Below are 13,607 nucleotides of genomic sequence, written 5' to 3' on the forward strand. Positions count from 1 at the left end.
GACACCCTTTGACAGTAGAGGTAAGCTCCCATCTGCATTCCAGGTGTCTCGTAACTCGAATACAGCTTGTGATATCCCTCGAAGAATAACAGCCAAGCCTCAAGAAAGTGGTTTAACGCATCCATGTGTTTCTATGCGACTTCCTCAACCATCTTGCCAGTTTTCAGACCTGGAGGTCCAAACACCTTGCCAGTCGGCCCTCCGATAATTTCCTCAGGAACAGCAACGATGCTGCCCTTCTTGGAGTTGACCCAGCGGACAAAGGCGACATCCGGCTTCGATGAGTCGCCGCCGGGCGTGTCCTCGCCATTGGCTCCCTTGCCCTTGGTCTTGGGCGCCTGTTTCTTCAAAAGCTTGTTGATGGTTTCCATCTATTGTTTGGCAGTTAGCATACGCCTGCAAATGGCCCAGTCATCCGCAAACAATAATAATACTTGCCTTGACTTCTTCGTTGCGCTTGTCAGACAGGTTGCGTCGTCGACGTGCCATTTCTGCCCTTCTCATAGATAATTCTTCAGCAGTGAAGACTTTCTTTGCTTGGACCTCTGTTGTAATTCCATGTCAGTGTTCTGCTTTTCGTCAGGATGCCTCGCAAAACAGCGCATTCTTACCGTCTGAGAGTTTCATATACTGCTGAGGCTCGTCCTCGAAGCGAGCCCGCTGTCTCCTCGTCATCTTGGTCAAATCGGGTGTGCCCTCACGACTGCCCAGATCGCTGTCGAGCTCACCTTCGGCATCCACTCCCACAGTCTCGTCTGCGACTTCAATCTCCTCTTCCTCCTCGCCCTCGGCGTCTTCTTCCTCGCCTTCGGCATCTTCCTCTTCGCCTTCGGCATCCTCTTCTTCGTCTTCCTCGTCATCGTCGTCGTCATCATCGTCGTCGCCGGCGCCTCCAACATCGATGCTCATGTTCATCGTGTTCTCAGGGTCACTGACTTCAATCTCGCTGAGCTCCTCCTCGTCATCGTCATCGTCCTCAATCACCCTCGCCGCTGCTGGTCGTCGAGGAGTAACCTTTCCAGCCTTGGGCAAGGAGATCTTGATGGTGGGGGCCGCAGGGGTGTCCATGTCGATGTCGCCATCGGCATCTTCCTCCTCGCCCTCGGCGTCGACTTCCATGTCGTCGTCATCGCCATCCGCGTCAGGCTCCTCCATTTCCTCGTCTTCGTCTTCCTCCTCCTCGTCGCTGTCGGATTCTACAACGTAGCTCTTCTTTGGGCCACGGTTGCGTCTGCCGGCAACGACCTCGCTGTTGACCGAAATGCTGTTTCCCGTCGAGTTCCGCCCCCTGCTGGTGGCCTCGCGAAGCTTGTTCGCGGGTACCTTGACAGTGAGGTTCAGGTGCTCACTTCCTGGTGACGAGGGCGGGCCGCGGGACACGCCCGAGGTCCGGCCATCTGAGCGGCGAGCACGGGTAGACATGCTGCTTGTTCGCTCGCTATCGGCCCAGTCAGTAATTTGTTCTTGCGCCTTCTTGGCCGCCGAGCGGCGCGGTCGCGAAGCCATGTCTGGAAATATGCGTATATGCGAAGGCTGATCTGTCTCGTGGGTTGTCTTGGCAGAAGAACAATGACGCGCGAAGGGGGTTTACGCCACGTATGAGCGGTTTATGTACGGAGTGAAGATGGGATATCTCGGGGTGAAAAGGTTTAGGGTGGTTTCGGGATGATGGTGGGGGAGTTTTTATCCAAGATTGGACGCGGGAGGTTGAATTAAGGTAAGCTCGGGGGGCCGGTCCAGACAAGGAAGGGGAAGGGGAAAGGCGAGGTGGCACTGCTGCTAGGGAATCTGATCCCTTGATACGGGAGATGAGGTAAGGCAGTCAATGTAGTTGGCCGAGATGCAACTTTAGCCCAGGTAGGTTTCAACGCCTCCTTTTCTCAATGAATCGCACACGCACGCGCGGGGCGCCTTTTTCGGTTTCTTCTTAAACCACCCGGGGACTCTCGAGTCTCGACACGGCCACTTTCCCAACAAGAACTATGTCGTGGAACCAAATCGGATTCGAGGAGTGTGCACAACCCCGGCCGATAGAGTCTCTCTTTCTTCTCGAGATGTTGGTTTGCGTATTGATGTCGTTGCCGCTTGCCTCACTTGACTTGGCACAGCAATCCGGCGATGTTGATATAGTGATTTGAAGGAGGAGAGACAAGTACGAGATGAAGTTTGATGGAGGTGCAGCGTGGAGATGTGACGGAGTGACAAGGAAAAAGCTAAACGGAAGAGGTCGCATCTGCGATGGGATTTTGAGCTTACCGATTGATTGATACCTTACGGAGGATAGACGACGCTTAGCCGCAGCAAGCAAGATGGGCGCGCGCAAACAGGCGGACGGCAAGTGGGATGGATAATCGCCTTTTTGGTGGCCTATCGCCCTCACAACTGGATACCAGGCACAGAACAACCTTGCTGGGACGGTTTTGGTGGCTGTGGCCAAGCCAAGCCGCAGAAGGCAGAAAAAAAAGCGAACCCCCTGGAAAATGGGAACTGAGACTTTTGGGATCGATTGGATCTTGTCGCCTCCTGCGCGCGTGCTGCAGCTGTCGCTTCTTCTCTTTTCTTTGCTCTCCTGCGTTTCTTTCGTGTGACGCTTGGTTTCTCAACCCCTGGCGCGTGAGCTTTCGTTCCTGTCCCCCTTTACTTAGCGAGTCCACTCCCCAATTGTCTCCTGCTCATCTGGTACACAGCGACATGAGCAATTGGCCCGGTGCGAGCTTACCTTAATCCCTGGTTGCGCGGCGAGGTATGTCGGTGAAGGATGGCCCAGTTGAAGAGACGGTTGGAGATCGTCGGTGACCACGCGGCAGAGCGAATCGGATGATCCCGATTGAGAGGCTTTATTGGCTTGAAACAGGAGTGAACTCGGTACAGAGTACACCTTGAGGGTGGTTTTCGAGGCGGGCGAGAGATGGATAACGATTGCTATAGTTGAGACGGATTCTCAATGAGCATTGCTTGTGCTGGTCCGGTTCCTACTCACCTTGAGTTCAGCCTTTCACTAGAGCACTGAAGTCCGCTGAAGCGCGCCGGATGTCGAAAACGGAAGCCCCGTTTTGGGGGTGGTCGCCATGGGCACCGTGCATCGAGCCCAGCACCGTGTAGAACTGAAGGGCCTCTAGGTCAGCGAATGGCCGTTACGTGCTGGAACAGTGACCCCCGTAAAGAACGTCCAGCCTCTTCCGTTTCCCGCTTCCCCAGCCGAGGCATGTGGTCATAGGTGCCGAACCGCCGACCCCATCAACAACCCGCCCTCCGGACCAGCGCCCGGCTCATTCGCGATTCGACATTGCGCCAATCTCGACAGCTCTCACAGACACAACGTTCCAAACTTTCTACTGCAACAGGGCGCAATCTCTTTTCACTAACCATGAGCGACTCCGACGACAGCGGTAGCACGCCCGGCATCCCGTCATGGCAGCGCGGCCAAAAGAAAGAACCCGAACTCGAGCCGGAGACCACCATCTCACAAGATGCGAAGCAGGACGATGTCTCCTCCCGCGAAGACAGCCTCGAAGTCGCCCGCAAGTTCCTGCAGGATGATGAGATCAAGGACGCGCCGAGGGAAGCAAAGGAGTCGTTCCTTAAGACCAAAGGCATCTCGCCAGAGGATATAGAGCAGTTGTTGGGTAGCTCGGCATCTGAGCCGGCGCAAGACGTAAGCTTCCCAGCTTCGCTTTTGCCTCGTTTCACGGATTTTCCATGACTGACAACACGAATTGCAGACCACTCAAACAGAACAGTTACCGCCAAGCTCAAGTCAAGTATCAACAGCATCACCAGCACCAGCACACACAACACCATCACAGACACCTTCACCCTCACCATCACCACCGCAAAACGAAATCTCCTTCCCCCGCCAAACAGACCAACCTCCCGTGATAACCTACCCCGAATTCCTCACAAAACCGGCCCGCCCCCCGCCGCTCGTCACCGCAAACGGCATCCTCAACACCCTCTACGCCTTCGCCGGCATCTCCACCCTCCTTTACGGCACGAGCAAGTACCTCGTCCAGCCCATGGTCGAGAACCTCACCGAAGCCCGCTACGACCTCCACGAGACAACCTCCCAGAACCTCGCAAAGATAATCGAGAAGCTCGAGGGCACCGTCTCCGAAATCCCCGCTCCCAAGAAGTCTGCCGCGGCAGGAGCAGCAGATGGCGCAAACAAGGACGCAGCAGACGACGACGCGAGCAGCGCCGACGACCCGACCGAAATGTTCCACCGCGACATCGGCACGCAGACCTCGATCCCTTCCACGCCCTCCTTGACAACATGGGGGGAGAACAAGGGCAGCAACAGCGACAAGGACAAGTCCGCGACGGACAGACAGGCCGACAAGCTGACGTGGTTCAAGAACCAGGCCGCCTGGCTCAAGACCACGGTCGTCGCCGACGCCGACGACGTGGCGGACCTCAAGTCCAAGATGGACGTGCTTAAGGACGACCTCGTGCAGCTGGCGTACCCGAGCCCGTCCGACTACGCCGGGAGCAGCTACTCGCTGTACGGCGGCCCGCGCAAGAACGAGCCCGAGGACGAGATCAAGAAGGCGAGAGATAATATTCGGAGGGTCAAGGGGGTGTTGCTCAGCACGAGGAACTTCCCTGCTTCCGCGAGGTGATTTATCCTTGCCTTGGTGGATAAATGTACCTTTTTGTCAAAGATGCGTTTGGGACACTGGACCGGGGCGGGGTTGGTTATTTATGAGGATATGGAAATCTGTATCATATCAGTGAAAGGCTTATAATGGAACTGAGCGACTTTATCTACTATTGCTGGACACGTTTGGCGCTGGAAATTGGTCAATATGGCGGGCGGTGTATGCTGTCAGCACGCTTATACCTGAAGGAAGCGAAAATAGCTTCACATGCCGACTTCGCTCGCAGCATACATATAGTGACCAAGTCAATTTGTCATCTTCAAAAAGGGGTTGTGATTTTTTCAGTCCCCTATCTCATCCATGCCATACGCTTTCTTGATATCTAACGTATCCATCCCGTATCATGCCTGCTGGAATGCAATAATCACATACAGTCCCTCAGGTCCGGAGTTGCTTTACCTCTGGTATCTAGTCATAATACTCTAAAATGCGACCCCTCTAATTCGCCATCGTACGGCTGAATCGCCCGCACGAGACTACTCCTCTTCTTCCGATTTTCTTTTCACTTTTTGCCGCTCTCTTGCGACTCAGCCTTGCTCTTCTCAGTTGGCAACCTGAGGACTTCAAATACCCGCTGCCAAGTAGCAACGTTGAGGTGCTCGAAATGCCGGTTCTCGGCAACCTGCTGCTGGTACCACTCGGTGGTCGGTCTGAACGTGTAAGGCCACGCGGGACGAGGATTCTGTCTGTCGATATTCATCACCCAGTTGTAGAACAAATTCTCACATCTGCTCTGTCCTGTCGGATTCATGGCTCTGGGCGGGTAAAAGATGATCTTGCTCTCGCCGCCCTGATTTCGATGACCGCCAATCATATCAATATCCATTGAAGAGTCTGTGGCATGAAGCCCGTGCCCAATGGGCGCGTCGCCGGGACAAATCTTGCGGAAACCCCTGCGCAGTAATAAAGTATCAACCGCTGGAAGATATTGCTTGCAGTCCGACATCATCACATCTAAGTTATGGAACGTGACGTCGACTGGCAAGGTATACTCCGAAGGCTCTGTTTCGAACCCACCATACCAGACCTCTAGTAGAGGAAGGCCCCGATGTTTGTCTTCAGATCGCTCCCGTACCATCTGTATAAGGTGCTGCTGTGCCTGCAAGAGTTGAGACTCGTAGACCTCGTTCGCTGTGGAACATCGATCCTTGGCCGCGGTGTCCCAAATAAAAAGCTCGGTTCCTTTCCAAGCCGCATAAGGCTCACGAACCCGCCAAATCGCAAGCCAGGGATGGCGCGGTGGTGGTTTGCTTGGATGATCATCTTCAGGAGTGTAAAAAACCGCGAAGTAGGTATTGAATGTCGGCGGCAGATGATAGGGTGCTGAAGGTTGCTTGAAACGCTCCTGGTAGGATGAGAAGAACGGCCAGGGCCACTCCATCCACTTTTCGAAAGTTGAAAAGTCGCGATGGAAGTCTCCATAAGAGTCAGCTGTGTTAGCAATGTCTTCGTAATAGGAGACAGCAAAGCCAAAGAGCTTCCCAAATGGACACAATTTAGGACGTTCGTTGCGAGTAGCGATTGCCTTCAACTTGCTCAGGAAGTGGTGGCCAGACAAGCCTCCAAGAAGCCTGCTACCTTCACTTTGTGGTCCAAGATTATTGTCGGAACCTGACATGTTCTGACGCGGGCCAGGAACATCGGGATTTGGTTCGGCTCCTCGATCGCGCCCAACCCCAGGCGGATATATGGGAATGTCGCCGTCTTTGATCAGATGGCTATTGTCGGAAGTGCCATCTGTTCCTAGAACGTGGAACTTGCGGAACTGGTCGAAACGAGTTTGGGACCAACAGCCGAACCAATTCACCAAGCTTTGCTCGTCGTTGGCATCAATAGATCCATCAGCAAAGACAATGGCCTCGACCTGCTCATCCGGCACAATGCTTGTGTCTATGGCCGACTGGAGGCCTTCCACTATCGCCCATGTCTCGAATCGAGCTGTGCAATCTTCTTTGCTCAATCCTGCAATTCGTGCTATATCCTCGCGCTTCGACGTTGACCACTGGCGTGTTAGGTCACCATCTGCCATCAAGTCGTCTCGGCGGGCGGATCGCTCATGCGCAAGATCCCGCAAATACTCCCGTAAGCTCGCCGCCGCCACGATCTTTTGGTTATTACTAGGCTTTTGATAGGTCCTATTGTACCACTGAAAGAGTTGGAAGGCACGGCGTGGTTCAGAGACCAGAAAACTTGGGGTAACTAAAATTGCGTTACCGTGGGGGAAAAATCTCGTCAACTCGAATGTGCCCAGCTTTGGCATCTCATTGTGCATAGACCGAATAGATGGGTACGCGGGAGACAGCTGGAGTGACTCCCCAATGCACCAAAAGACGTAAGTTGCACTGCTCTTATGCAAAAGCAGCTTGAGCAAACCAGGGAACTGTCGGAGCGAATCGGCGGCTGCCTCGTGAACAATGATTACTCCTTGCGTAACAATCTTCGGGTTGGTAAAGGCGGCCCAGTCGCCACCCGTTTTAGTTGAGAATATCCTACATTCGGGATTCTCTGAGCGAAGCCACTCGCTCATAGCCTCGAGTAACAGCACCCTAGATGGAGGAAACGCCAGGTAGAAATTGTGGCGTACATTTCGAATGCCGGGGGGCAGAATCATATGGTAGTCGAGGCGTAAGAGATCGCGGAAGATGGCAATTCGCGAAGCTGTCTTTGAAGCGTTGATCTGTCTGATTGGTAAAGGCTTCTTAACAGCCGGCTGGGGCTTGAAGATGACATATTTCAGATAGACGTTTGCCGGGCTGTTGGCTTCGACTTCAGGCATTGTTTGCTTCCAATCTTCGCACCCAGCTGGGTAAATGACAACGAGAAAGTCTTCATAGAAGCACGCAACCCCAAACGCCCCTGATCGGAGCCGTTCTGCTGCTCTCTCCACAGCAACTTGATCGTTGTTTGACTTGGGCCTGACGCTTCCATTTGCGAGTACCCTTTCAATAACAATTGCCCTTTGAGAGGCAAAAGTTCTGGCTGTGAAATTTCTGGCGAAATGCAGCAATTTCTCGTCAACAAATTGAGAATGCCAAGCGTCAGAGTCGGCTCTAACATTATCAAATGTCATTTCAATGTCCTTGCTTCCCGGAGGACCTAAAACGACCGTTTTGTCGTGGTTTTGGCCTGTGCTTCTCGACTTGTAGTCTGTTATTGATAACTTGCGAAGGATAGAATGAGGCTTAGCAGGCGGTTGAGAAGACTGTGACGGATCTGAAGGCATTGGGGGCGACTTGAGTCTTTTTGGCCGAGCAGTCGGGTAGTCCACGTCCATCTCTTCTGGCTCATCGACAAGCGGAACGTCTGCAAACTGAACGGACTTCCTTTTCTTGGTCGTTGGCTGAATAGTCTGGGGCTGACCGAGATTTTGAGGGAGTGACACCCCCGCCCTCTCCGACGCTGTCATACTGGACTCACTGGCTGACCTCGTCGAGAGATCATCGACTGAACGCTTCAGTACGGACCGAGGGATGCTAGCGGTGGTATTGGTGCTCGGATTGATGTTTGTATCAGTAGTGGTTCCAGGAGGAGGCCCGCGGCTGATGCTGAATAGCTTCGTTGGGACTGCCGCGGGAGCCATGTCCGCTTTCTCACGACCTTGTAACTCAGCTTTTCTCTTGAGTCGGTGATTAGAGAAAAGACGAGCATCCTTGTTAGGATCGGCCACGTTCTGTACGAGTTGACGGCGCTGCTTTGATTGCTTGCCGGCCGCGAAGACATTGATGCCCGTTCCGGTGTTCTGTGATCTAACCATTGTCCTAGAGCTCACAGCAGTCTTTTTGGCCCTGTGAGTGGTCCGCGCAGTTGCTGTCGCGCTATTCGGCAACCGGCTGGTTGTCGCATTGTTGACCACCCTGCCCGGCAGAGGCTTCTTCTTGGCTGTTCCTTGATATTCAGTCGCCGCTGCCAGCGCCGAAGGTGGCTGTGAGCGTGGCTGAGGGCTAGAGCTGGATTGTGCCTTTCTTGTTGGTGATTTTGGTTTCTCTGTCGCTGAAGCCCGTTTCTGAGGGATTGGTTCCTTTGCGACCTCCTGCTTAGGGGCGATCTTGGAGGGTTGAGTATCAGAATGAGACGCATCTTCGTTTCGCTCCACAGCCTTTGGAGGGGGGAATACGGCGTTGTAATCATCCTCCCCAACGTCTTCGTCGCTGAGATAATAATCCGCTTTGGTTTCGCCCTCCCATAGCCTAGGCTGGATACCTCGTTTTTTCCGTTCAACGTTGCGCTGGTGATGCCGCTGGTATTTGTCCTCTTGACGCTTGACCACGCTTTCTTGCCAGGCGACAATGTCGAACGGCTTCTCCTCCCCACAAGCTTGCTTTGCTTGAGTGTCTTTCCATTCCCCAATTAGCTCATCCGTCACGTTTTCTTCAGGCTCCCATGTGGCCTCTTCAATGGGGTAACCAGTCCACTCTACCAAAAATTTGTCTCTCCCACCTTCGCGACACTGAGCGCGGATACCCTCTACCAGCCATTCCTCATCGGAATCGTGTTCGGACGCGAGGGTGGAGTTGATGGAGATGTTGTCATCGTCAGGTTGCTTATCATCGGCGACGAAAAGCCCGGAAGCATCCATGGCACGCTTATACTCTGGAAAGCATATCCAGAAGGCACGCGTGAAGGATACGCTGTGGTCGTATGTGTGAACTGTTGCCACAGGTTTTCGACGCACCAAAGGTCGATACACTCAGATGACGATGTGACTCTTGATACGCGAGGTAGCAGGCCTCAGTGAATGCAACCGCACGTTGTACGGGAGCTTGAAGAAGAACCTCTAATACTCGAAGCGCGGAGCTGATCAGGCGAGGACCGAAATTGGTTGATGAGGCAAAGAGCTCTTGTTCATGAATTTTAATGTAGTTATGTGCACTGATCAAAGGTAAGCGATGAGGTTATTCGGGCAAGGTAATGAGGACTAACCGGCGGGACAGAATGCGTCCCTACTCGTCAAGTACCAAAGGGCAATCAATACATTGACAATTGAGAGGGGCGGGAGATGTGGAATTTTGTACAGAGTCAAACCAGGTATTTATGGGATTGCTGACGTGAAATTGGGCGCGAAAAGTAACGATTCAATATCGAGGAGGATGGGAGAGCGTTTACATGAATGTCAGGTAGGTACGCGGAGGGCATCCCGTCGTGCCTTTGGGGAGGCGCCATGGAACAGTGTCCGTGCAGCATTTCAGGGTAGCTTCCACGGCCCACAGTGCCTTCAGTGTTCACAGGTCTGCTACCATGGAAGAAGGTAAGGAAGGTAAGGGTACCTTATTCTGATTGGACCTGCCTTTCCAACGATAGCGGAAGGCAGCGGGTAACATCTTAGCGTGCAGAGAGCAGTGTCCTGCAAGCACTCGGATAAGAAGCAACTTTCCACCGACGACCTCTTGAACGTTACTGAACGTACGAGATGGCCGTACTACTACGTAAGGCAGTTACTCAAGGGACCTGATCAGATCCTTTTCAGAGAGTCGGCACTTGTAAAGAGAACTCCCTACGGATACTCTGATCAACTAGGGAGTTGGTTGGGTACGGTAAGTGTGCACACGCAGACAGGAACTTCCTTTGCCTGTGTTGACGATCTAAAGATGATCACCTCAACTGGCAAGGAAATTGTTCAAAACCTAGGTACACCTCACTGAATCTCGACAAATTGTAGAATCTGCCTGTGATTACGGACCTCAGCGGTAAACAAAGCTCAGCTTGCCTTATGGAAGGCTCAATCTGGAAGTTTGTGTCATGCATGTGGCGTTGAAGATTGAGTGCTGTTGCTTGGGGGCAGTGCGTGTAAATGGACTACGTCAGCTTCTTTGGTACTTCAGTAGAGACCAAGCTGTGTGTGACACTCAGGGCACATGGCGAGCTGGGTCAGAAGAAGCGACCTGAGCCATGCTGAGGTTGTCCTCTCTGAACACCGCAGCCTGGGCACACGTGATGTTTGAGGTGAAACGCGACACTTCCGGCTACCGACGGCGGGATCCCGTTCTGGATCCTCGCACACTGCAGTCAACTGCAGACCTCTTCATGTCCTGTCAATCTTCGAGGCAAAGAAGGGAGACGCCGATGTGACGAACGTGGTTGGTGCATGCCCGGCGGTGGTGTGGCTCAGCGGGTTCAGCACATCCGGGAACGTGGAGCATCCTCCCCCTTCGACTTTGATGTGCCCGGGCAGGGAATGGGTAGCCATAGAAGTCATGAAAGCAAAGGCATTGATCAATCTTTGGTACTTTCCTGGCCAGCGTGTCGTCTATCTATCTGCATTCTTCTCAAAGTACGTCTTTGACCTTTTTGCATACTATGGATGTTCCAGTTACTTGACAACCCCACCAGTTGAATGATCTAGCGGCAGGGAGATGCTGAATTGCTGGTTTCTAAAAACACCACGAATGGCTTTCTGATTCCAACTGTACCTCGAAAAACAAACACTCCCCTTTTCTTTCACAGAAATAAACATATCTATCACTCCTGTTTTTAAATTGTTTACCTCTTGATCGTCTACTCAATAGTGCAAAGAGCACGGTAGTCTCTCATGCGTATCAAACGTTAGCAGAGCTCTGAGGTTTATCATTAACTTGCCCCACGAGCCAAAGTACCTTGGCTGTCGAGGTACTTCCTGTACCTGGATACTCCCAATCTCCCAGCACCCAGGACCCGACAAGCCCCCTTTGCAGCTGGCTTGCGACGGGATACAACCCCCAGCAGTACCCTTACCTCACTTAGGTACGCCCGACTTCCCCTTTCCCAGTGGCTGTTTGCTCTATGGGTACCTTACCTAAAGTGCCTACCTCCCTCCAGGCAAAGCGAGTTTCTGTGGCCTAGAACTGCCCGGGTGCCGACACCACCACCTCACCTCAATCTTTGCTGCCTCACCCACCACCCTATGCTGCCTTGACCTGCACTGTCCACCACCTCTCTCAGTCTGGTTCAGTTCCAGACCCTTACACCTTGCCTCGCCTCAACTCAACTGCTTTATCTCTCGGGGCCGCGCACCACCTCCATCGAGCCGCAGTATCCTCGCTTCGCAACACCAACGAACCTACAACTTCCTAGACACCTGTCCATCGCATTTGCAACACAATCCGACATCATGGCCAACGACGAATATGACGTGAGTCCTCCCATCTCCCATCCTCCAGACCCCTTGACCCTACTGCCGCCCCTCTCCCTCTCCCTCTCCAACTGCTCTCCCAAGCCTCCCCCTCCTTGCGCTAACTCGAAGCCTCCGACAGTTCCTCTTCAAAGGTGCGCCAACGACCGATCCGACCTGGCGACGTTATCGCATAGTGGCCACAGGGCTTCTGTGAGGGCCAGCTGACATTTTCATCTTCTAGTGGTGTTGATCGGAGACTCGGGCGTCGGAAAGTCCAACCTTCTCAGTCGATTCACCCGCAATGAGTTCAACCTGGACTCCAAGTCGACAATTGGTGTCGAGTTCGCCACTAGATCCATCCAAGTCGACTCCAAGACGATCAAGGCACAGATTTGGGATACCGCCGGCCAGGAACGCTACCGTGCCATCACTTCGGCCTACTACAGAGGAGCTGTCGGTGCCCTCCTCGTCTACGACATCAGCAAACACCAGACATACGAGAACGTCACCCGGTGGTTGAAGGAACTGCGAGACCATGCCGATGCCAACATCGTCATCATGCTTGTCGGAAACAAGAGCGATTTGCGCCACCTGCGAGCAGTGCCTACAGAGGAGGCAAAGGCTTTCGCCAGTACGTTGCGGTGAAGGCGTCAGGGGGAAGTGCCGTAGACCCTGAGTTCGCTAACCGGTGCTCTAGGCGAGAACCACCTTTCATTCATTGAGACGTCTGCCCTCGATGCCAGCAACGTCGAGCTTGCATTCCAGAACATCTTGACCGGTGCGTCTACTCCCGTATTTTGCAACTCGCATACATAATCAGGGGTATCTGGTGACAGTCAAGTGCTAACGTGATCCGTCTCGCTTGCAGAGATCTACCGCATCGTATCCAGCAAGGCCCTCGACTCGGGCGACGGACCCCAAGCCTCGATCGGAGCCGGCGCCGGCATTTCGCTCAGCACACCTGCGGACAACAGTGCAGAGAAGAGCGGCAAGTGCTGTTAAGCGAATCCCCTTCTGCGAAACTGTTTCACGGCCTTTTGGGAGGGCTGCTACGGTCGATATCATGGCATGTCACACATGCCCCGGAATCTGTACGCCACTTGGTCAAGGAGGGGCTGCTGCATCGAGGAATGACTAGGAATCCAATGAGTCTTTTTTATGATTTCCGAAGGGACGGAGTATAGTCTCGGCCTTTCTTTTGTTCTCCTTTATACGGCTCAGTGCGGCTTGTCTGGGATTTGACGTTTCTGACGATCGCTCTGACATGCTTACGTAGTTGAATGAATCCATCTTAATGCCTTGAGGGAGCGTCTTCTAGGTGGAATTTGGTGATGTGCGAAGCATTTTGTGGCTGCTCCATCCAACGACCTGTCCTCGCCATATAACATGCACACCGTAGACAAGATACCCCTTAGCGAGGATGTCCGTAATGTGCGATGGTACCTCGAATCAACGGGTCGCATCTTTGGCCGCCTTCAACCTGATCAGGAAGTGTTCGTGAGTTCTGACGTACCCTTTCAGATGCACCAATACAGTAGGTAATTACTACCTCAGGTCTTTTGCCGTCATGACAGGTGTTCCTCTGAGCTCAGAGTGGCTTCTGCCCCTGGCCCAGCTCAATACCTTAGTGGTCAAACCAGCCATGTGTTTACATTGAAGTACCGCATTCCCAAATTTCGGGGTCTTTCTCAAGCCATGTCCTGGCATCACACTGGTCAGGATGTCTCGAAGCACTCCAGCGAGGTGAAATTGAGGTGGGCATGCAAGCTTGCTGCGATCCACAAAGTTTCTTTCCCCCCAGCCCGCGCTAGGTACTCATAGGTGCTGCGGTGCCCATCCCCTCACGCTTGGCCCTGCCCCTC

The 13,607-nt window shown here is 53.3% G+C and overlaps 4 protein-coding genes across 4 annotated transcripts; 2 read left to right on the top strand and 2 right to left on the bottom strand.

Moving 5' to 3' along the window:
* Positions 1-131: 131 nt before the first annotated feature.
* On the bottom strand, positions 132-1,506 carry CPAR01_16520 (uncharacterized protein; the record flags this gene model as incomplete). The annotated part of the gene is made up of 3 exons (XM_060500765.1): positions 132-371; positions 424-545; positions 612-1,506. The coding sequence occupies 3 exons, from the start codon at positions 1,504-1,506 to the stop codon at positions 132-134; spliced, it is 1,257 nt and encodes a 418-aa protein (XP_060340474.1).
* Positions 1,507-3,367: 1,861 nt separating this feature from the next.
* On the top strand, positions 3,368-4,619 carry CPAR01_16521 (uncharacterized protein; the record flags this gene model as incomplete). Its single annotated transcript, XM_060500766.1, has 2 exons — positions 3,368-3,655; positions 3,723-4,619. The coding sequence occupies 2 exons, from the start codon at positions 3,368-3,370 to the stop codon at positions 4,617-4,619; spliced, it is 1,185 nt and encodes a 394-aa protein (XP_060340475.1).
* Positions 4,620-5,160: 541 nt separating this feature from the next.
* Positions 5,161-9,526, bottom strand: CPAR01_16522 (chromo domain-containing protein; the record flags this gene model as incomplete). The annotated part of the gene is made up of 2 exons (XM_060500767.1): positions 5,161-9,248; positions 9,307-9,526. Coding segments are annotated over 2 exons (4,308 nt in total), but the record flags the coding sequence as incomplete, so codon positions are not given.
* A 2,216-nt stretch (positions 9,527-11,742) lies between these two features.
* Positions 11,743-12,747, top strand: CPAR01_16523 (Ras family protein; the record flags this gene model as incomplete). The annotated part of the gene is made up of 5 exons (XM_060500768.1): positions 11,743-11,763; positions 11,885-11,897; positions 11,987-12,376; positions 12,443-12,523; positions 12,614-12,747. The coding sequence occupies 5 exons, from the start codon at positions 11,743-11,745 to the stop codon at positions 12,745-12,747; spliced, it is 639 nt and encodes a 212-aa protein (XP_060340477.1).
* Positions 12,748-13,607: the final 860 nt, after the last annotated feature.

Source organism: Colletotrichum paranaense, assembly GCF_030867605.1.
Source record: "Colletotrichum paranaense strain IMI 384185 chromosome Unknown Scaffold_26.1, whole genome shotgun sequence".
Taxonomy (NCBI): Eukaryota; Fungi; Ascomycota; class Sordariomycetes; order Glomerellales; family Glomerellaceae; genus Colletotrichum; species Colletotrichum paranaense.